Below are 21,457 nucleotides of genomic sequence, written 5' to 3' on the forward strand. Positions count from 1 at the left end.
TTCAGCCAATCTGCGGAGACGTTGTCCATATTCTCTTATGGCATCACAGACTTCGTTCTTTGCTTCTTTTCATATTCCTTCAGGAAGTTCCTCCCTCAGATTGTCATCTCTTGAGCAATACATTTGATAGGGTTGTCTTAAGGGGTATCTTCTTCCTAATATACCATGCGGTATTGGCACAACTGCTGGTGGCAAACATGGCACAGTCTCAGGCTTCCAACAAATAGGAGTTAGGGGGTGGGATTTTCTGCAGAGCGTTGCACCTGAGCCTCTACACAAGTACAAGGTATTTATAGGTTTGTTAAATCTTTGCATCTGCTGGTATTGCTTAATGCTGCAACTTTTATTTATGGCAGAAAGCCAAAATAAATGATATATGATGACGAAATCAGATATTGCAGCAAGTGTGCAAGGCAGATCAGAGTGTGCCGTGGTCCTCAGTGTCATAAAGCACACTTTTCTTAACTCTCCTGATCCTAAATACACTGCCCTGGGTGTCCTTCTTACACTGCACCACTGTTCTGCTTGGCCTCCAACATCCTGCAGCTATTTGCTGAAAAGACTCAAGCATTTTACAAGATACTTGATACTACTGGTGCATCAGCCTTTCAAAAGGGGGTGGGAGGATGAGGGCAGGGTTCGAAGATAGTGAATCACAGTCTAAAATCAAGGCACCAAGTAGCACTACTCCTCAGGATAAATCTGTTAGATTCATCAGGGGGCCCTTAGATAAAAGTGGAGCACCCCACAACGTTTCAACAAATGTAATTATTCAGTGTGAGCCAATCTACCCTCAGAAGAACCTTAATACACAAATGGCTTTTTTATTTACATTCAAAGGGGGACAGCGATTGGAGCAGAGTTTGCCCGAGTTTGAAACCTGACAATAGGCCTCATTATAAGTTTGCCGGTCCGGTAACAACCGTGCCGGTAAGCTACCAGTACCGTTGTTACCGGACCACCAAACTACGAGTTCTGCTCGCAGGTTCCTTCCCGCCCACCAGGTTTGACCTGGAGGGTGCACCGGCTCCCGCAAGCAGAGCATGTCGGATGCACCGGCACCATTCACGAATGGTGCCGGTGCATCCGACCTCCCCATTCCCATGGAGCTCTATGGGGCCCAAATGGGAATGGGGAGCATTTTTTTCCGGCACCCGCAAATTGTCATATACCGGGTCCGGCAAGGCATTAATGACCCGGTAATAGCCCATTTGCGGGCGCCGGGAAAAAAATTATACCGGTGGCAGGCATGCCAGTTCTACCGGCACAGCTATCGCCAGTATCGTAACGAGGCCCAATGTCTTTTGCGTTGAGTAGAACCTTTGCCTGGACCACGTTACTGGTTGGAAAAGGTATAATCATGAGCTTATGGCAATCTAGAGGTTGACCCGTTCAGTCTGGTTTCATTTTCAGAATTGATTGTAACTTTACGATGACCAGCTGTGGGATCTGGGTCCCCACCCTATAAACTCACCCTAACACCCCCCACAAGATTTAACGCTTTACCCCACCATACATATATTTTCTTTAAAAATTTCTATTTGTTCGTAATTTTCAATTCGTTATAATTGTCATTCGTTATTTATTTTTCATTATATTCACTCTATAACTTTATTTTCTTACCCAAACTATTCGGTGGCACCTGAAATAGGACATGTCTTGTGCAGCAAGTGTCCCTTGGGAGCTATGTCTGTACAGCAACTGTCCCCTAAAAAAATGGGATCTATTACATTAGTATCTATTAGTATGTGGTTAAAACTTCTAGGAAGCCAAGCAAGAGGAGAGAGGGAGCCTTATTGAACAGAGGTTGAGAAACGCAACCAACCTTCGATCGTACATTAAATCGAAAAACAACACAGCAACTCACAAATGGAAAGCCGAGCACTGGAAATCATTCAATAAAAGGCCAGGAGTGGCTCAGGTTAAAAGAATGTGCCAGATCTAAAAGAAAGACAGGTCCGGGAGCTCCACGCTCATATTAATGGTATGGCTAAGAAGGCAGCAAGGGCTAGTGTTGTTGTTTTGAGGCTCAGTGACACAGTAACCCTCCCCCGTCTGATTCAGGTGCCACAAGAACCTACTCACTGCCATCCCATGATGTTCTAAATATGACAGGTTTTTACTCTTATCCAAACAGAGATGGCTGTCATCAAGCCATCGTCGTTTTACTACCTAACAAGAATATGAAGATTTTGGTAAGATGCATGAGAGCACAGGTAATATTGAAAGCTGCAGCTGTGACCTTCCCAACATGGGTCCCTATGTGTTTAGACCATCTCAAAATGGCAATCAGGTTGACAGGGGTTTGATCCTTAAAAAGGTGGTGCTTGGGACGTCACACTAATAAGCTTTGAGAACGGCGGTGGCGTGCCACGGTAATTCAATATCTTAGACGCATAGTGAAATATTGGTTAGATACAAATCACTCGGCGCATGACCCTCAATGAAAATGCGACTGTAAAAACTTAAATCAAATACACAGACTGAGGTTTGAATAAAAGATTCTGATACATTTCATGAGTAGAAAGCATCCAATGTTTGAATGAACTTTCCAAGAACATGCCTGAATTAGTTTTGTCCTTCCAAAAAAGGTTCTCTGCCCAGAACATTTGGATAATTTTAATATGATGTTTCTTTCGACAATTGTGATTTAAATACAGTATAAAGACTTCACGCGTGCAGCAATGACGGGAGAACCAACCTCTGCGCATACGTTTTAAGATGGAGCGTGCGTTACTTTGCATATTGATGCACTCAGTGATATCTTGTCAGGGCGGCGACGGGTAAAATTATTTCCCCAGAGAAAAAGAACTCTAAACAATTGTTGAGAAAGAGCCTTTGAAGTCAAACTGCATTCAAACAGGAAAAGTGGTCCATAATTTACTCCCGTGCTCAACATAAAGCACTCCATGAACGAGACAAGCGCATTTTCTTAGATTCTTTATAAAGCATAACAATCAAGCGTATTGTTGGAATTCATTCTACATTCTGTCCTGTTTCTTCTAATTTCATAAGCTTTCCAAAAACTAAGTGTTTCTTTGAATTCAGGTAAATATGGTTTTAAGTCTTCACTTTATGCGAATGGTAAAATTACAATGCGGAATTCACCAGAGGAATGCTTGCAATATTGAAATTTGATACAACGAAAAGAGGCATATTAACACATACACGTACCCCAGAGAGCAAATTAACTGTTAGATGAGTAAAATAAGATTATCACCCACCTGCTCTTCAAAATGGTTTTCAATTTATTTTTTTCAATACAGATTGTTGATCACTGTCGTGTTTTTGAACTTTGATCCCCCAGAATGATAGGTCCTGATGAAGGCTGCGCAATGAAACTGTATCCCCAAAGCCGAAACACAAGGAGCAGCATGTAAGAACTATTTCGGTCTGAATGTTCTTGAATGTTTGGTAATTGCTTCCATGACTTTTGTTATGTTTTGCTATCCAAATTAGTAATTACTGTTACTTAATTTTATTACACATAGACATTTGTCAGTATGTTTTTGTGAATATCAATAGGATTAAGGCACTGTGCAATGTATGTTTTTTTATAAATGTAAAATCAAGTAGACTAATAAATGTTGTGCTTTAAGAGATATTTCTTCTAGACGTGATGTATTTAGAAGGGATGATATGCTCTCAATATATATCATTAAATATGGACCTGTTTAATGTGCCAGAGGGAGCTTCATTCGACACACACAGACTTGGGTAGACCGAGTACACGAATGGCTGAATCACTCATGGCAAGTGTGGCCCCTGGAAGGTTCTTAAGGCTGGAGGAAGGGTCGGTACCTGCAAGGTGCCACAGCAGCCCTGACAGGACACTGCTATAGAAGTCCACTCTGCTGGCATTCGTAAGGAGTGACTGACAGCCTCCACGCTGGATCCTCTTTGTGGAAGTGTAAACACCACATGATGCCTAGGAACCGGAAATGCACATATGCCCAGTAACCGGTTTCTCCGAACTGAAACTGCCAACAGCACATCGCAGCTCTCTTGCTCTTCTCTCGTTTACGCCCACTGACAAACCCTGCCACCCTCCTTGCATTACAGATCCACCATGGCGCCAAGACAGCATGCAGATGGCACTAGTGCGCGTTACAAAAACCTTTATCATAACATAACATGCATGTATGGATCCTGGCAACGGTGGAGCTGCAGATTCAGTCGGGTTTCTTCAGACCAGTCGAGGCGTGGCACTGCAGACCACACCCGCTCACCCGTGCGCCCCCGGCCATGCTGCACCCACCACACATGGTCTTTCAAAAATATGTAGTGCTCTGACATCTGGCCTACTGTCTTACCATTGGCGCATCCTCGAGGCCGGACACCTTTGGAGGGGGCTCTCTGCAGATCTGCTTTCAGCCGGGGCCGGGCCACTCCCCGGTCCTTATTGAGGGTGTCCAGGACATCGCTGACCGAACTCACCAGGTGTGCCATCGTGATCTGACTGTCGGACAGGAGCTGGATGGGAGGCAAATTAATGTGTTTAATTAATGACATCAGACAAACACAGCCAATCAGCATTATCCCCAGCCCTGGGCTGCATGGTATGAGCCCTACAGGTCATGGATGGACACTCTGGATTGGCAAAGAAGATTCCACGCCAGCTTCTTCACAAGCACATCCATCTTATCCAATCACAGCGCTGGACCACTGCCAGGACTGCACGTGCTGCCGCAGAGCAGGACATACCTCTGTATCTTAGACAGCGGTGCTGCGCCCATGTGAATGACCAGGAACAACATGTTGGACTCTGGCTTCACCAAGCCTGGACTTCTGGCCAGAATAATAATAATAATAATTTGGCATTTATATAGCGCTACTGAGCGCTGCTTATTATTACCCACGGTCTGCCTAAGGATGAAAGGCTGAGTTTGGCCCTGCCGGGATTCGAACCTGCGTTAGCAGGCTCTGCACAGATGTCAAAGCGAGCGCTCTACTCGCTGTGCTACCTGACCGGCATATCACCTGCTGGCCTGAACAGCATACTGACGTGTGTCTGAGGGGTTGGGGTTGGAAGACGTATTTCAGCACCTGAAATTCTACATGGCACCGCCTGAATTCCATCATAGAAATAACTTATCTCTCTAGCGCATATAACAGACATGATATGATATGAAATGACATTTATAATGCGCCTATACACAAGTGTTTCAAGGCGCGGCGAGGCAGGGAGGGGGGAACAAGGTGAAGACAGAGACAACGATCTTACTAGGCCAGGCGACATTGAGATCGCACACGTGCAGGGGACGGGAACAGAAAAGTGCGGGGGGGAAGGGGAGGGGGCAGTGCGCTCCATAGGATAATAATAAAATAAATAAAAACCCAAAGTGCAGCCTAGTGGTGGCAAGTGCAGGGGTAAGTGCAGACATCAGGTGTCAGGTGCTGGTAGGGGGCTGTAGGGATACAGAAACAGCTCCCCCCTCCCCCACCCTGAGTGCAGGAGGGTTCCAGGGGGGCAGTGCCGGTGTGCAACTGGTGGGGAGGGGACCTGGACCCGGGAACAGAAGGTAGCCATGTGACCAGTGCAAATTCTGTTTCAACCAGGAGATCAACAGGGGAGAGGAGGAGCGAAAGCAGAAGCAAAGAGGAAGGTTTTGAGGTGCTTCCGGGAACCGGAGATGGTTCTGCTCAAGTGTCAAGGAGTCAGGGAGGCTGTTCCAGAGGGAGGCACCAGCCGAAGAAAGAGATCTGCCACCAACTCGTTGCTTGGAGAAGCGACTGACCCAGAGGGAGTTGGAGGCGCGTGAGTGAAGAGTTTGAGAAGGAAGATATTTAGGCAGAGAGAGTTGAAGGTATTGAGGCCCCAGGCCCCAGAAGGCCTTGCGGACAATGCAGAGGGCTTTGAGCTTAATCCTCGCAGCCACTGGGAGCCAGTGCAGAGATTTAAGTCCTGGACAGATACGATCCCTGGGCTTGAGGCCAGGGACAAGTCTAGCCGTCCTGTTTTGGATGAGTTGTAGACGGCGGGGAGTAGAAGCAGGTAAATTTAGAAAAAGGCTGTTGCAGTAGTCCAGCTTCGAGAGAACCAAAGCTCTGGAGACAGTGAGCTTCTGGGGAAAGGAGAGGAAAGGAAGAATACCTCTGAGGAGGTGCAGCTGGTAGTGTGACTTCTTAGAGACGTCAGAGATTGGGAGCAGGAAGAGGGATAAGAGAGGCCGGCCAGAGAGTGACAGAAAAGGATGGAGCGGGTGTCCCGATGAGGAGAATCTCAGTCTTACTGGCATTAAGGCAGAGGTCGTTGGCGGCACACCACTCCTGGATGGCGGACAGACAGTCAGAGATGAGAGAAGGAGAAGAGGTGGCTGAAGGGAGCCTGAAAATGACCTGAGTGTCATACTGAGACTAACCAACAGGTGCCACTGCTGCTTCCTCAGTGATTGGCACCACAGTGACACCTCTGGCTGAGAGGCAGAACGCATACCTAGACTGCGATGCTGAGCACTGCAGTACTGTGCCTGGCCTCTAGTTGTCACTCTGGCAGAAGCGCGCTTGCTCCCTCCCCAGAGTGATGCAGGTGTTTTCAGAGCCGCGACTACCCGGCATGTCTGACGGTGGTCCTGTTTTACCGTTCCAGGAATAAGCTGGTTAAAAAGGCGGCTCTCAGAAAATAGGCACCTCTTGGCAATTCTAAACACACAATTGTTCACCCAGGGGAAAACACATTGAAAATAGTATGTTCTAATTTCCCAGCAATAGAACGAGCACCGAGAATGCAGGCTGTGTGGGAAAAACAATATATACGGTTTCCATTGTCTGACTAAGTGGAAATAGAGAAATGACTGGCCATTGTCCCCAGCTGAATAGCGAAGGCTGCGAGTAAGATTCTGGTTGACAATCTCCAACCACTATAAATTAGTCAGTGTGGCCTCCATTCATAAGTGTGAGAAGCGCTTGCATAGCAGCTATGCAAGCCTTCTTTATTCTCTATATTTAAATTAGCGAGGGCCAGGGATGAAAAGATTTCTATATTTGGGAAAGTGTTCTTCCTCTGTGACAGCAATCTCTGGAAAGAGGTCCAGGTCCCTGGCTTAGAACCCTGCGTGCTGATTGGATGGTGTCATTGTCCAATGGAAGTGAGCATCCTGGAGCCCTTGTAGATGCACTTTCTGGCCAGTGGTAGCCTTCTTGGTGGAAACGCCCCCTCCATCTTAGCTTTCCGGCAGGTTTGGACTGGATTATAGGGCAATATGGCCATGGCCGGACCAAAAATGCAAAATGCTTGTGTGGGACAGTTTTTTGGGGTCAAAATTGGGCACTTTTTTGGCCAATGTGGGCCAGTTTGATGGCTTACTTCACTATGCGGCTAAAAGTTTTGACCGGTGTTGTTGAATAAATATTCTTTAAAATGCACAATTTGTATCACATTTTATCATTTTGGGTACTATTCAAACAGTGTCACAAAAGTAATGAATTCCCATTTGCAACTGTGAGCCACTTTTTCGTTGGTGCCCGAGACAATGTTATGCCCCAATCCCACCCTGCTTTCTGGTGTTCACAAATTGTGTTCTTTTGGGGAAAAGAGCGACACGTTGTGCAGGGTTAAATTAGAGCCCAGAAAGATATTGAACTGTACCTCCTTGTGGAAGAAACAAGACATGTGAATAAAAACATGTTTGTGATGCACGGTTGATTTATACCGCGCATGGCTGCCATTTTCATGTTCTCCAGGCGATCACGTGGATTTGAAAGGGAGAAGGGGTATGGGTTGGTTTTGTCATGTTAAATCCATTCATTAAGTGCTACCTACACCAACTAGGGCATGACGGCGTTGAAGGTACAGAGAGCAGAGGCCAAAAAGAAGTAGACAAGAGCAAAACTCCAATTGAACACAGAAAAGTTGTAAAAGAGCGACAAAACGATAAGAGGTGAACAATAGCCCGTAAAGGTAAAGGGCCGGAGTTCCATAAGAGAGTTGATACAACAGAGGAGCAGCGACCTCCCACTCTAGAGCATTTTAATCGGAGGACACAAATCCGTTAAGTGGACGAAGAACGTAAAGTGTGCGAGGGAAAATAATGTAGGAATTTCGCCTGCAAATATTCCGGCCCGGTTTTCTTAAAGGCCCGGTGAACCAAGCAAAGGGCTCTGAACTTCACCCGTTTGGCCACGGGTAGCCAGTGCAAGGCATGAAAAATGGTGGACGACGAGGCATAACGGGCAGCACCCGTTGCCAGCCTGGCTGCGGAATCTTAAAGGACGCGTAACCGACGGAGCACAAAACCGGCTGCCCCAGATAAAGCGAGTTACAATAGTCCAAGGAGCCTGCCGTAAGTGAAGAAACTACCAGAGGACGCAGAGGACAGGGAAGGTCAGGCAGGACCTTGCATGCAACGCGCAATTCAAAATGGACAGACTGGCAGATAGTGCTAACCTGAGCCTTCATGGAAAGCGACGCAGAGTGCTTCACACCCACGTTCTTCACAACAACAGATGGTGTAGACAGGGGGCCGAGTTCAGCAGGCCAAAGAGCAGAGGACAAGCCTGAGGACTCGGGGCAGACCATACAATCGGGACCTCTGTTTTATCCCCATTAAGGCATCCACACATGAGGTTATGGGAGATGTGAAGAAAAGACAAGGTGTTGTGCTTAGTTGTTGGTGTGAGGAGTGACTGTGTAGGTGTGCTTTCTGGGTGGGTTTTGATGTGTAAATCAGAGGTGTATTGTTTCTGGGTGGGGATATGCTTTTGACTTGCCTGATTGTTTGAATCAGTCGGTGCACTTTGCATGGTGGTCAGAGAGATGTATGGTTCTGGTTATTTGTGTTGGTGTGGTTGGCTAGTGTGTGTGGTCAGTGTGGGTGGTTGAGAAGGAGTTTGACTTGCCTGGGTGTTTGAATCAGTCGATGTGTTTTGCATGGTGGTCAGAGAGATGTATGGTTCTGGTTATTTGTGTTGACATGGTTGGTCAGCGTGTGGTCCATGAGGGTGGTCGAGAAGGAGTTTTACTTGCCTGGGTGTTTGAATCATTCGGTGTGCTTTGCATGGTGGTTAGAGTGGTGTATGGTGGTTTTGGCTATTTTTGTCGGTGTGGTTGGCTAGCTTGTGGTCAGTGAGGGTGGTTGAGAAGGAGTTTGACTTGCCTGGGTGTTTGAATCAGTCGGTGTGCTTTGCATGGTGGTTAGAGAGATGTATGGTTCTGGTTATTTTTGTTAGTGTGGTTGGTCAGCGTGTGGTCAGTGAGGGTGGTTGAGAAGGAGTTTGACTTTCCTGGGTGTTTGGCTCAGTCCTGTTGCTTTGCCTGGGGGTCGGAGAGATGTATGGTTCTGGTTATTTGTGTTGGCATGGTTGGTCAGCGTGTGGTCAGTGAGGGTGATTGGTAAGAAGCTTTTTAGTGGATGTTTTGGGATACCTAATAGTGAGACCACGCCCGGCACAGTACAGAGGGTGCGATTTGCCAATGTTGCCGAGCCTACATGCGAAGACAATAAAGCAGGTTTCAAAAACAGGGGGCCCCAGATGTGCCATGTAGGACCGCGTGCACAATGCGCTGATGCAAGGCGCCGTGTTCAGCGTTTCCAGGTGTGAGGCCCGAACACACCGGTATAGACCGGTTACAGGTACCTCGTGGACTCAGCATCGGACCAAAAAGGAGCGTTTTAACCTTGCTTCTGCTTAAGATGGATTTGTTTTCTTCTAAAATGAATATGTGGACATGTCTGCGGGTCTCATGCAGGGCAGTTTCTAGTCCATTTGGTGCCCAGGACGAAACACTAGGAATGCGCCCCCACCCACACCCCACCCCGCGTGCCACTCCCACCGCACCCCGTGCGCTACTCCCACCGCACCCCGCGTGCTACTCCCACTGCACCCTGCATGCCACTCCTACCGCACCCCGCGTGCCACTCCCAAACTACATTGTTCAGCAACTCCTACCCAAAGTCAAACAGTCCACCACACAAATAATGCATTGCCATTTGCAACGGTGGGCCACTTATTCATTGATGCCCAAGTCAATTGTATACCGCATTCCCACTTAGGCTGCAGATAATGAGGACTGGGCACACCAGGAGACCATGAATATGGCACAAGATGCAATATGTACAACCAACAAAGAACACAAGATGCTGAAGGGGGTTTGGAGGCAACCTCAGCCGAAAGGGTAATGACAAGGAGACACCTGAAAAAGAAAAGACCTTGGCCGTGTGGCCAGCGGTGTGGGCTGCACACCCTTATTCCACTGCACAGTGGTGTAGTTCAAAGATAATGGTAAAAAATGTATTCTTGAATTAATTCCTTCTTTCGAAAAAGTTTTAATTAATCAAGCTTCATTAGCTTTCTTTAAATCAAATCAAATTGTCGTGGGAGAATTCATCACATCTGCGGCCTATGCATTTCGGGTCGAAACCCTTCCCCAGGGCCTGTGATTACACCTTCTCTTAAAGTGTTCTCGGTCTCAACTATCATAACATACTCCACATTGCATCACAAAATCAAACACAAATATCAACAGGCAACAACAAGCATTAATATGGAGACACCTGCACCCAATAAACCATCACTTTAAAATTCTTTCAATGGGAATCAAGTGCATGCCTTGATACAGTTAATTCTGACTTGTTATAAGGATACATGGACCCGGATTATTTATTTATTCATGCAATGTTTGTGGGGTACCTGTATATTTATGTATGCAATGTTTGTTGGATGCAGATATCCCACAAACATTGCATGAATAAATAAATTATCCGTGTCCATGTACCCGACAAACATTGCATAAATAAATAAACCGGGTTGTGGCTTATAGAATATTTACTCAGCAACACTGGTCAAAACTGTTATCAGCATAACGAAGTAACTCATCACCAGTGCCATGGAAGCGGTTTGAAGAGTAATTGATGTGGAGTTTGGCAAAGAAGCAGCGTGAAAGAAATGGTGCCGCTTTAAACTATTATTTCAGCCATTTTCTGGGCTTGCAGGGACGCACCATGGGCCGAAACGGGTCTCCGTTTGTACCATGTCCGGGCCCATGGTCCATGGTGCGTCCCTGCAAGGCACGCCAACTCCCCACAGCCCACTGCACCTCCCCTACCATCACGACGCCAGCAAGAAACCATTCAGTGATTAATGGCCCACTATTAGCAGTTTCCTGCTGGCATTGAATGGGAGGGGCCGTCCTTACCTGCAGGGGGACCTCAAGTGTTTTCTTTGTTGTGCATATACTGACGACCCTCCCCTGACCCCCCTGCCCCCCCCCCCCCCCCCGCCTCCCCCGCCAACCCAGCGGGCGAAAGTGGTCAGAGTGAGCCTCTGACTCATTTAATGTCAGGGCAGCGCCACCACCTGACAGGAGGAATTTTTCCCACGGAAATGCACCGCCCCCCAAACTGGGGAATTTGATCCCTCCAGAGGCTCCAGGGACAGGGACAATTGCGCCCCCCCACCCCCGGCTATTGCCCCCCTCGCCCGGGCCAAGAAACGAGCCTGGTCTCATGCAACACACGCTAGGCCTAACAGAAGAGGCCTGCAGCATTATAAGAGCTATTGAGGCGCTCTATTGGTCACTGCAATGTCACACAGTCCGACTGTGCACGACTGTGGCCTGCTGTCCACAGTGTTGGTTTTGGTTCCGCGTTGCTCAAGCGTGCTGCTTTCAGTGAAAAGGGAATTATTTAACGAGGTCTTCTATTGAATATATCAATAATGGCGGTGCGGGACTGATAAAACCGACGGTCGTGCCAGGCTGCCAGCTGCCTCCTCCTTGGACCTTGAGCATGACAGACTCTGCCCGAGCCTGGCAAGTCACATCTTCCCCAGAACGGTCCTAGTCTGTGCCCTGGTGCTCTCCCAGCTCTATCCCTCTACCTGTATGGGTTTGGAATGGCTTTGTTTGCACCTGTTCCTCGCCTGAAGGGGCTTCGGAAAGCTCTGTCCCTCTCCCTGTAGGATTTACGACGGCTGTGGTTTGGACCTGGCCCCAACCCTCTTCCTGTAGGGGCCCCAACCCGCTCCCTGTAGGGGCCCCAGCCTTCTTTCTGTTGGATTGCTGATGGCTCTGTGTGGGTCATAGCCTTCTCCTGTAGGATTTCCGACGGCTCTGTGTGGGCCCCAGCCTTCTACCTGTAGGATTTCCGACCACTCTGGGTTGGACTTGGCCTCAACCCTCTTCCTGTAGAGGCCCCAGCCCTCTTCCTGTAGGGGCCCCAACCCTCTCCCTGTAGGGGCCCCAGCCCTCTTCCTGTAGGATTTCCGACTACTCTGGGTTGGACTTGGCCCCAACCCTCTTCCTGTAGGGGCCCCAACCCTCTCCTTTTAGGGGCCCCAGCCCTCTTCCTGTAGGGGCCCCAACCCTCTCCCTGTAGGGGCCCCAGCCCTCTTCCTGTAGGGGCCCCAACCCTCTCCCTGTAGGGGCCCAACCCTCTTCTTGTAGGGGCCCCAGCCCTCTTCCTGTAGGGACCCCAACCCTCTCCCTGTGTGGGCCCCAGCCCTCTCCCTGTAGGATTTCTGACGGTTCTGGGTGGGTCACAGCCCTCTCCCTGTAGGATTTCTGACGGTTCTGGGTGGGTCACAGCTCTCTCCCTGTAGGATTTCCGAAGGCTGTTGGCGCCAGCCCTCTCCCTGCAGGAATTCTGATGGCTCTGTGTGGGTCACAGCCCTCTCCCTGTAGGATTTTCGAAGGTTCTGTGTTGCCCCAGTCCTCTCCCTGTAGTATTTCTGAAGGTTCTGTGTTGCCCCAGTCCTCTCCCTGTAGGATTTCTGAAGGCTCTGTGTAGGCTTCAGCCCTCTGCCTGTGGGATTTCTGACGGCTCTGTGTGGGTCACAGCCCTCTCCCTGTTGGATTTCTGAAGGCCCTGTGTTGGCCCCAGTCATCTACCTCTAAGGGCTTTTTAATTGTCTTGACCAAAAGCCTTCTACCTGTAGAGGCTCCCCAAGATTCTGTACTTAGCCCATCCCTCTACCAGCGGGGCTTCCCCACGGTTCTGTACTTAGCCCATCCCTCTATCTGTAGAGGCTCCCCAAGGTTCTGTACTTAGCCCATCCTCTGCCTGTAGAGGCCCCCCAAGGTTCTGTATTTAGCCCATCCCTCTGCCCGTAGAGGCTCCCCGAGGTTCTGTATTTAGCCCACCCCTCTGCCTGTAGAGGCTCCCCGAGGTTCTGTATTTAGCCCACCCCTCTGCCTGTAGAGGCTCCCCAAGGTTCTATACTTAGCCCATCCCTTTGCCTGTAGAGGCTCCCCATGGTTCTCTATTAAGCCCATCCCACTACCTGTGAGGCTTTCCCAATGTTCCGTATTCAGCTGATCCCTCAACCTGTAGAGGGTCCCCAACGCCCTGTAACTAGCCCACCCATCTGCCTGTAGAGGCTACCTAAGCTTCTGTATTAAGCCCACCCGCAGCAACGCAAGATAGATGAGACATATAGAAGCTTGTTATAGAGGAATAAATAAAGCAACGAGGACGGCTATGATAGGAAAATGAACACTGGTTCATGTCGAATTCAACCAAGCTACCGCAGAGAGGCTCACAAAGGTTCTGTATTTAGCCCATCCTTCTTCCTGTACGGGCTCCCCAGGGTCCTGTACTTAGTCCATCCCTCTACCTGTAGAGGCTCTGCTATGTTCTATATTTAGCCCATCCCTCTACCTGTAGAGACTCTGCTATGTTCTGTATTTAACCCATCCCTCTACCTGCAGAGGTTACACAGGTTCCATATTGAGCCCATCCCTCTACCTGTAGCGGCTCCCCAAGGCCCTGTAACTAGCCCATCCCTCTACCTGTAGAGGCTACACAAGGTTCCATATTGAGCCCATCCCTCGTGGTGTGCAGACTCCCCAAGTTTCTGTATTTAGCCCACTCACATCGCCAATCCTGACAGCAACTGATCACCCCCCCCACTTGACCAGTCCACTCACATTACCAATCCTAACAGCCACTGATCTCCCTCCACTGGACTAGTCCACTCACATCACCAATCCTGACAGGAATTGATCTCCCTCCACTGGACTGTCCACACACATCACCAATCCTGACAGAAACTGATCTCCCTCCACTGGACTGTCCACACACATCAATCCTGACAGCAAATGATCTCCCTCCACTGGACTGTCCACACACATCAATCCTGACAGCAAATGATCTCCCTCCACTGGACTAGTCCATTCACATCACCAATCCTGACAGCCACTGATCTCCCTCCACTTGACTAGTCCACTCACATTACCAATCCGGACAGCCACTGATCTCCCTCCACTTGACTAGTCCACTCACATTACCAATCCTGACAGCCACTGATCTCCCTCCACTGGACTAGTCCACTCACATCACCAATCCTGACAGGAACGGATCTCCCTCCACTGGACTGTCCACACACATCACCAATCCTGACAGCAACTGATCTCCCTCCACTGGACTGTCCACACACATCACCAATCCTGACAGCCACTGATCTCCCTCCACTGGACTAGTCCACTCACATCACCAATCCTGACAGGAACTGATCTCCCTCCACTGGACTAGTCCATTCACATCCCCAATCCTGAAGCAACTGATCTCCCTCCACTTGACTAGTCCACTCACATCACCAATCCTGACAGGAACTGATCTCCCTCCACTGGACTGTCCACACACATCACCAATCCTGACAGCAACTGATCTCCCTCCACTTGACTAGTCCACTCACATTACCAATCCTGACAGCCACTGATCTCCCTCCACTGGACTAGTCCACTCACATTACCAATCCTGACAGCCACTGATCTCCCTCCACTTGACTAGTCCACTCACATTACCAATCCTGACAGCCACTGATCTCCCTCCACTGGACTAGTCCACTCACATCACCAATCCTGACAGGAACGGATCTCCCTCCACTGGACTGTCCACACACATCACCAATCCTGACAGCAACTGATCTCCCTCCACTGGACTGTCCACACACATCACCAATCCTGACAGCCACTGATCTCCCTCCACTGGACTAGTCCACTCACATCACCAATCCTGACAGGAACTGATCTCCCTCCACTGGACTAGTCCATTCACATCCCCAATCCTGAAGCAACTGATCTCCCTCCACTTGACTAGTCCACTCACATCACCAATCCTGTCAGGAACTGATCTCCCTCGACTGGACTGTCCACACACATCACCAATCCTGACAGCAACTGATCTCCCTCCACTTGACTAGTCCACTCACATTACCAATCCTGACAGCCACTGATCTCCCTCCACTGGACTAGTCCACTCACATCACCAATCCTGACAGGAGCTGATCACCCTCCACTGGACTGTCCACACACATCACCAATCCTGACAGAAACTGATCTCCCTCCACTGGACTGTCCACACACATCACCAATCCTGACAGCAACTGATCTCCCTCCACTGGACTAGTCCACTCACATCACCAAACCTGACAGGAACTGATCTCCCTCCACTGGACTAGTCCATTCACATCCCCAATCCTGAAGCAACTGATCTCCCTCCACTTGACTAGTCCACTCACATCACCAATCCTGACAGCCACTGATCTCCCTCCACTGGACTGTCCACACACATCACCAATCCTGACAGCAACTGATCTCCCTCCACTGGACTAGTCCACTCACATTATCAATCCTGACAGCCACTGATCTCCCTCCACTGGACTAGTCCACACACATCACCAATCCCGAAAGTAAGTGGGTTGTGCCTCCATGAAACAGAGGGCCCTTTGCAAACGTATTATTATTATTATTATTTATTTCTTCTTACTCGCCACATGCCCACGGCCCTCTGCACGCACAGAAAACCAACAACACAAATAGACATGCGCATCAGGATCAGGACTGGGAGGGTGACCAAAAGTTCTGAACAGGTTTAACCTAAACATATCCTGGCCCAGGCCATTAAAACTCTCTCTTCTGGGGCAACAAGAGCTGTCAAGGCCCACTCTCAGCAAATCCTAACAGTAAACTGGGTGTGGTTACACACACCTGCTCACCCTGATACTTAATCCCTCAGCCCACCCCATTTTCCCACACTAACTTACTGGCTAGGAAGGGAACAGAATCCACACCCCACAGTGACTTACTGGCTATTCGTGACAAGGACAACCCTCCCTTCGACTTACCATCTGCGTGTACCATCAGCCCCCAATTGACTTAACGGCTGTGTGCACCATTGACTTAGTAGTTGAGTGTACATTGACCGCCACCAACGCCTCTTGACTTACCAGCACTCTGGTGCGTCATTGCCCACCATTGACTTACCAGCTAGGTGCCTCATTGCACACTATTGACTTAGTAGTTGAGTGTACAATGACCACCACCCACGCCTCTTGAAATACCAGCTGTGTGCGCCATCACCCACCATTGATTTAATGGTTCTGGTACCATGACCACCACCCACACCTCTTGATTTACCGGCTGCCTGCGCCCTCCCCCACCATTGACTTAATGCTTCTGCTACCATGACAACCATCCATGCCTCTTGACTTACCGGCAGTGTGCGTCATTGCCCACCATTGACTTAATAGTTCTGGTATCATGACCATCACCCAAGCCTCTTGACTTACTGGCTGTGTGCGACATCGCCCATCATTGACTTAATGGTTCTGGTAGCATGACAACCATCCATGCCTCTTGACTTACTGGTTGTGTGCGCCATCACCCATCATTGACTTAATGGTTCTGGTACCATGACAACCATCCATGCCTCTTGACTTACTGGCTGTGTGCGACATCACCCATCATTGACTTAATGGTTCTGGTAGCATGACAACCATCCATGCCTCTTGACTTACTGGTTATGTGCGCCATCATCCATCATTGACTTAATGGTTCTGGTACCATGACAACCATCCATGCCTCTTGATTTACCAGCTGTGTGCGTCATTGCCCACCATTGACTTAATAGTTCTGGTACCATGACATCCACCCACGGCTCTTGGCTTACCAGCTGTGTGCGTCAACGCCCACCATTGACTTAATAGTTCTGGTACCATGACATCCACCCATGGCTCTTGACTTACCAGCTGTGTGCGTCACCGCCCACCATTGACTTAATGCTTCTGGCATCATGACCATCACCCACACTTCTTGATTTACCAGCTATGAGCCTCATTGCACACTATTGACTTAGTAGTTAAGTGTACAGTGACCGCTACTCACGCCTCTTGACTTACAAGCTGTATGCGTCATTGCCCACCATTGACTTAATGGTTCTGGTACCATGACACCACCCACGCCTCTTGACTTAACAGCTGTGTGCGTCACCGCCACTGCACACCCTTGACTTAATGCTTCTGGTATCATGACCCCCACCCATGCCTCTTGACTTAGCAGCTGCCTAAGCCATCGCCCACCATTGACTTCATGGTTCTGGTACCATGACCACCACCCACGCCCCTGGATTTACCAGCTATGTGCCTCATTGCCCCCTATTGACTTAGTAGTTGAGTGTTCCATGACCACCACCCAAGGCACCTGATTTACCCGCTGTGTGCCTCATTGAGCACCACTGACTTACTGTTGAGTGTACCATGACCACCACCGACACCTCTTGACTTACCAGCTTTGTGCACCATTGCCCACCACTGACTTAATGGTTTAACATGCGCACCACCCACGCCTCTCGACTTAACAACTGCTTGTGCCATTGCCCACCATTGACTTAATGATTCTGGTACCATGACCAACACTCACGCCTCTTGACTTAGTGACTGTGTGCACCATCGCCCGCAATTGACTTAATAGTTCTGGTATCACGACCACCACCCACGCCTCTTGACTTACCAGCTATGTGCCTCATTGCCCACTATTGACTTAGTAGTTGAGTGTACATTGACCGCCACCCACGCCTCTTGACTTACCAGCTGTGTGCGTCATTGCCCACCATTGACTTACCAGCTATGTGCCTCATTGCACACTATTAATGTAATGGGTATGGTACCATGACCACCACTGACGCCTCTTGATTTACCAGCTGTGTACACCATTTCCCAGCACTGACTTAATGGTTTACCATGCTCACCACCCACACCTCTTGACTTACCAGCTGCCTGCGCCATCACCCACCATTGACTTAATGGTTCTGGTATCATGACCACCACCCAAGGTTCTTGACTTAACAGCTGGGTGCGGCATTGCCCATTAACTTAATGGTTCTAGTAAAATGACCCCCACCCATGCCTCTTGACTTACCAGCTGCCTGCGCCATCACCCACCACTGACTTAATGGTTCTGGTACCATGTCACCACCCACACCTCTTGACTTAACCGCTGTGTGCCTCATTGCCCACCACTGACTTACTGTTGAGTGTACCATGACCATCACCAACGCCTCTTGACTTACCAGCTGTGTGCACCATTGCCCACCACTGTCTTAATGGTTTACCATGACCACCCCCACGCCTCCTCTTGACTTACTGTCTGTGTGCACCATCGCCCACCATTGACTTAATGGTTCTGGTACCATGACCACCACCCACGCCTCTTTACTTACTGGCTGTGTGTGCCATCACCCACCATTGACTTAATGGTTCTGGTACCTTGACCACAACCCATGCCTCTTGACTTACTGGCTGTGTGCGCCATTACCCATCATTGACTTAATGGTTCTTGTACCATGACAACCATCCATGCCTCTTGACTTACCAGCTGTGTGCGTCATTGCCCACCATTGACTTAATAGTTCTGGTACCATGACATCCATCCACGGCTCTTGACTTACCAGCTGTGTCCGTCACCGCCCACCATTGACTTAATGCTTCTGGTATCATGACCATCACCCACGCTTCTTGACTTATCAGCTATGTGCCTCATTGCACACTATTGACTTAGTAGTTAAGTGTACAGTGACCGCCACCCACGGCTCTTGACTTACAAGCTCTGTGCGTCATTGCCCAGCATTGACTTAATAGTCTTTCTACCATGACCACCACCACGCCTCTTGATTTACTGGCTGCCTGCGCCACCCCCCACCATTGACTTACTGGTTCTGTGTATCATGACCACCACCCACGTCTCTTGATTTAGCAGGTGTGTGCACCTTTGCCAACCATTGACTTACTGGTGGTGTGTACCATGACACCCCCCACACCTTTTGACTTACCAGCTGACAGCACCATCACCCTCCATTGAGTTGCTGGTTGTGTGTACCATGACACCACCCACGCGTCTTGATTTACCAGCTGAGTGTATCATCACACACCATTGACTTAATGGTTCTGGTACCATGACCACCACCAATGCCTCTTGACTTACTGGCTGTGTGCACCATGACTTGCCAGCTGCTTGCGCCATGGGACCGTATTTGCCGCCCTTGCCTTTCCCTATACCCCCTTTGCGATGCCCTCATGACATGTGCTTGATAGACTCCTCTAGCAGTGCCTGGCACAGATGTGCAGCGTTGGAACATTGTAAATAGCAGATGTTAATATTATGCGCACTGAGTAGACGTCAGACACCACTGCCTGCCAGCCACCAGTGCATTACCTGTATGAGCCGGCCCTGCTCACTCTGCAGGGAGTTATTTAGGCAGTGAGAGTTGAAGGTATTGAGGCCCCAGGCCCCAGAAGGCCTTGCGGACGATGCAGAGGGTTTTGAACTTAATCCTCACAGCCACTGGGAGATAGTGCAGAGATTTCAGTCCTGGAGAGATACGATCCCTGGGCTTGAGGCCAGGGACAAGTCTAGCCGTCCTGTTTTGGAAGAGTTGCAGAGGGTGGAGAGTAGAGGCAGGAAGATTGAGAAAGAGGCTGGTGCAGTAGTCCAGCTTAGAGAGAACCAGAGCTCTGGAGACAGTGAGCTTCTGGGGGAAGGAGAGGAAAGGAGGAATACCCCTGAGGAGGTGCAGCTGGTAGTGTGACTTCTTAGAGACGTCAGAGATATGAGGGGAGAAGGAGAGTGTGGAGTCGAAGATGACCCGGGGTTTTTAGCCTCACAAGTGTGAGCAGGAGGAGGGCCAAGAGGGGCCAGCCAGAGAGTGACAGGAAAGGAGGGAGCGGGTGTCCCGATGAGGAGAATCTCAGTCTTACTGGCATTAAGGCAGAAGTCATTGGCGGCACACCATTCATGGATAGCGGACAGACAGTCAGAGATGAGAGAAGGAGAAGAGGTCGCTAAAGGGAGCCTGAAAATGAGCAGAGTGTCATACTGAGACTAACCAACAGGTGCCACTGCTGATTCCTCAGTGATTGGCACCACAGTGACACCTCTGTCTGAGAGGCAGACCGCATACCTAGGCTGCGATGCTGAGCACTGCAGTACTGTGCCTGGCCTCTAGTTGTCACTCTGGCAGAAGCGCGCTTGCTCCCTCCCCAGGGTTATGCAGGTGTTTTCAGAGCCGCGACTACCCGCCATGTCTGACGGTGGTCCTGTTTTACCGTTCCAGGAATAATCTGGTAAAAAAGGCGGCTCTCAGAAAATAGGCACCTCTGGCAATTCTAAACACACAATTGTTCACCCAGGGGAAAACACATTGAAAAGAGTATGTTCTAATTTCCCAGCAATAGGACGAGCACCGAGAATGCAGGCTGTGTGGGAAAAACAATATATACGGTTTCCATTGTCTGACTAAGTGGAAATAGAGAAATGACTGGCCATTGTCCCCAGCTGAATAGAGAAGACTGCGAGTAAGATTCTGGTTGACAATCTCCAACCACTATAAATTCGTCAGTGCGGCCTCCATTCATAAGTGTGAGAAGCGCTTGCATAGCAGCTATGCAAGCCTTCTTTATTCTCTATATTTAAATTAGCGAGGGCCAGGGATGAAAAGATTTCTATATTTGGGAAAGTGTTCTTCCTCTGTGCCAGCAACCTCTGTAAAGAGGTCCAGGTCCCTGGCTTAGAACCCTGCGTGCTGATTGGATGGTGTCATTGTCCAATGGAAGTGAGGATCCTGGAGCCCTTGTAGATGCACTTTCTGGCCAGTGGCAGCCTTCTTGGTGGAAACTCCCCCTCCATCTTAGCTTTCTGGCAGGTTCAGACTGACTTATAGGGCAATATGGCCATGGCCAAAGCAAAAATGCAAAATGCTTGTGTGGGACCGTTTTTTGGGGTCAATATGGGGCACTTTTTTGGCCAATGTGGACCAGTGATGGTTCCATGTAATAATGTCGCCACAAACATCTCACCATGCAAAAATATCGCCGAAAAATGGCCGTTTTTTGCGGCGACATTATTGCATGGAACATGCGGGGGACACCCCCGCAATCCCCAAACTTTTTTAATTTTTTTTTGTTTTGCCCCTGTCCCCATATATATGGCCACCCAAATAATATCACCACAACATTTTCCTGGCGATATTATTTACGGCGACCATATATATGGCGATATTATTACCTGATACCCCAGTGATGGGTTACTTCACTATGCAGCTGATAGTTTTGACTGGTGTTGCTGAATAAATATTCTTTAAAATGTACAATTTGTATCACATTTGATCAAAAACCTCCCCCTTAGGTACTATTCAAACAGTGTCACAAAAGTAATGAATTGCCATTTGCAAATGTGAGCCACTTTTTC

The 21,457-nt window shown here is 49.1% G+C and overlaps 1 protein-coding gene across 3 annotated transcripts in view; it reads right to left on the bottom strand.

The window, feature by feature from the left end:
• The window catches only part of FIBCD1 (fibrinogen C domain containing 1), a 1,178,447-nt gene that overhangs the window by 861,811 nt on the left and 295,179 nt on the right, over positions 1–21,457 (bottom strand). For all 3 annotated transcript variants that reach the window (XM_069609275.1, XM_069609274.1, XM_069609276.1), the window contains one exon: positions 4,314–4,473. In XM_069609275.1, coding sequence (XP_069465376.1) covers positions 4,314–4,473 — 160 coding nt within the window. The remainder of the gene's footprint in view (positions 1–4,313; positions 4,474–21,457) is intronic.

Source organism: Ambystoma mexicanum, chromosome 8, assembly GCF_040938575.1.
Source record: "Ambystoma mexicanum isolate Mex_15411 chromosome 8, UKY_AmexF1_1, whole genome shotgun sequence".
NCBI classification, from domain to species: Eukaryota; Metazoa; Chordata; class Amphibia; order Caudata; family Ambystomatidae; genus Ambystoma; species Ambystoma mexicanum.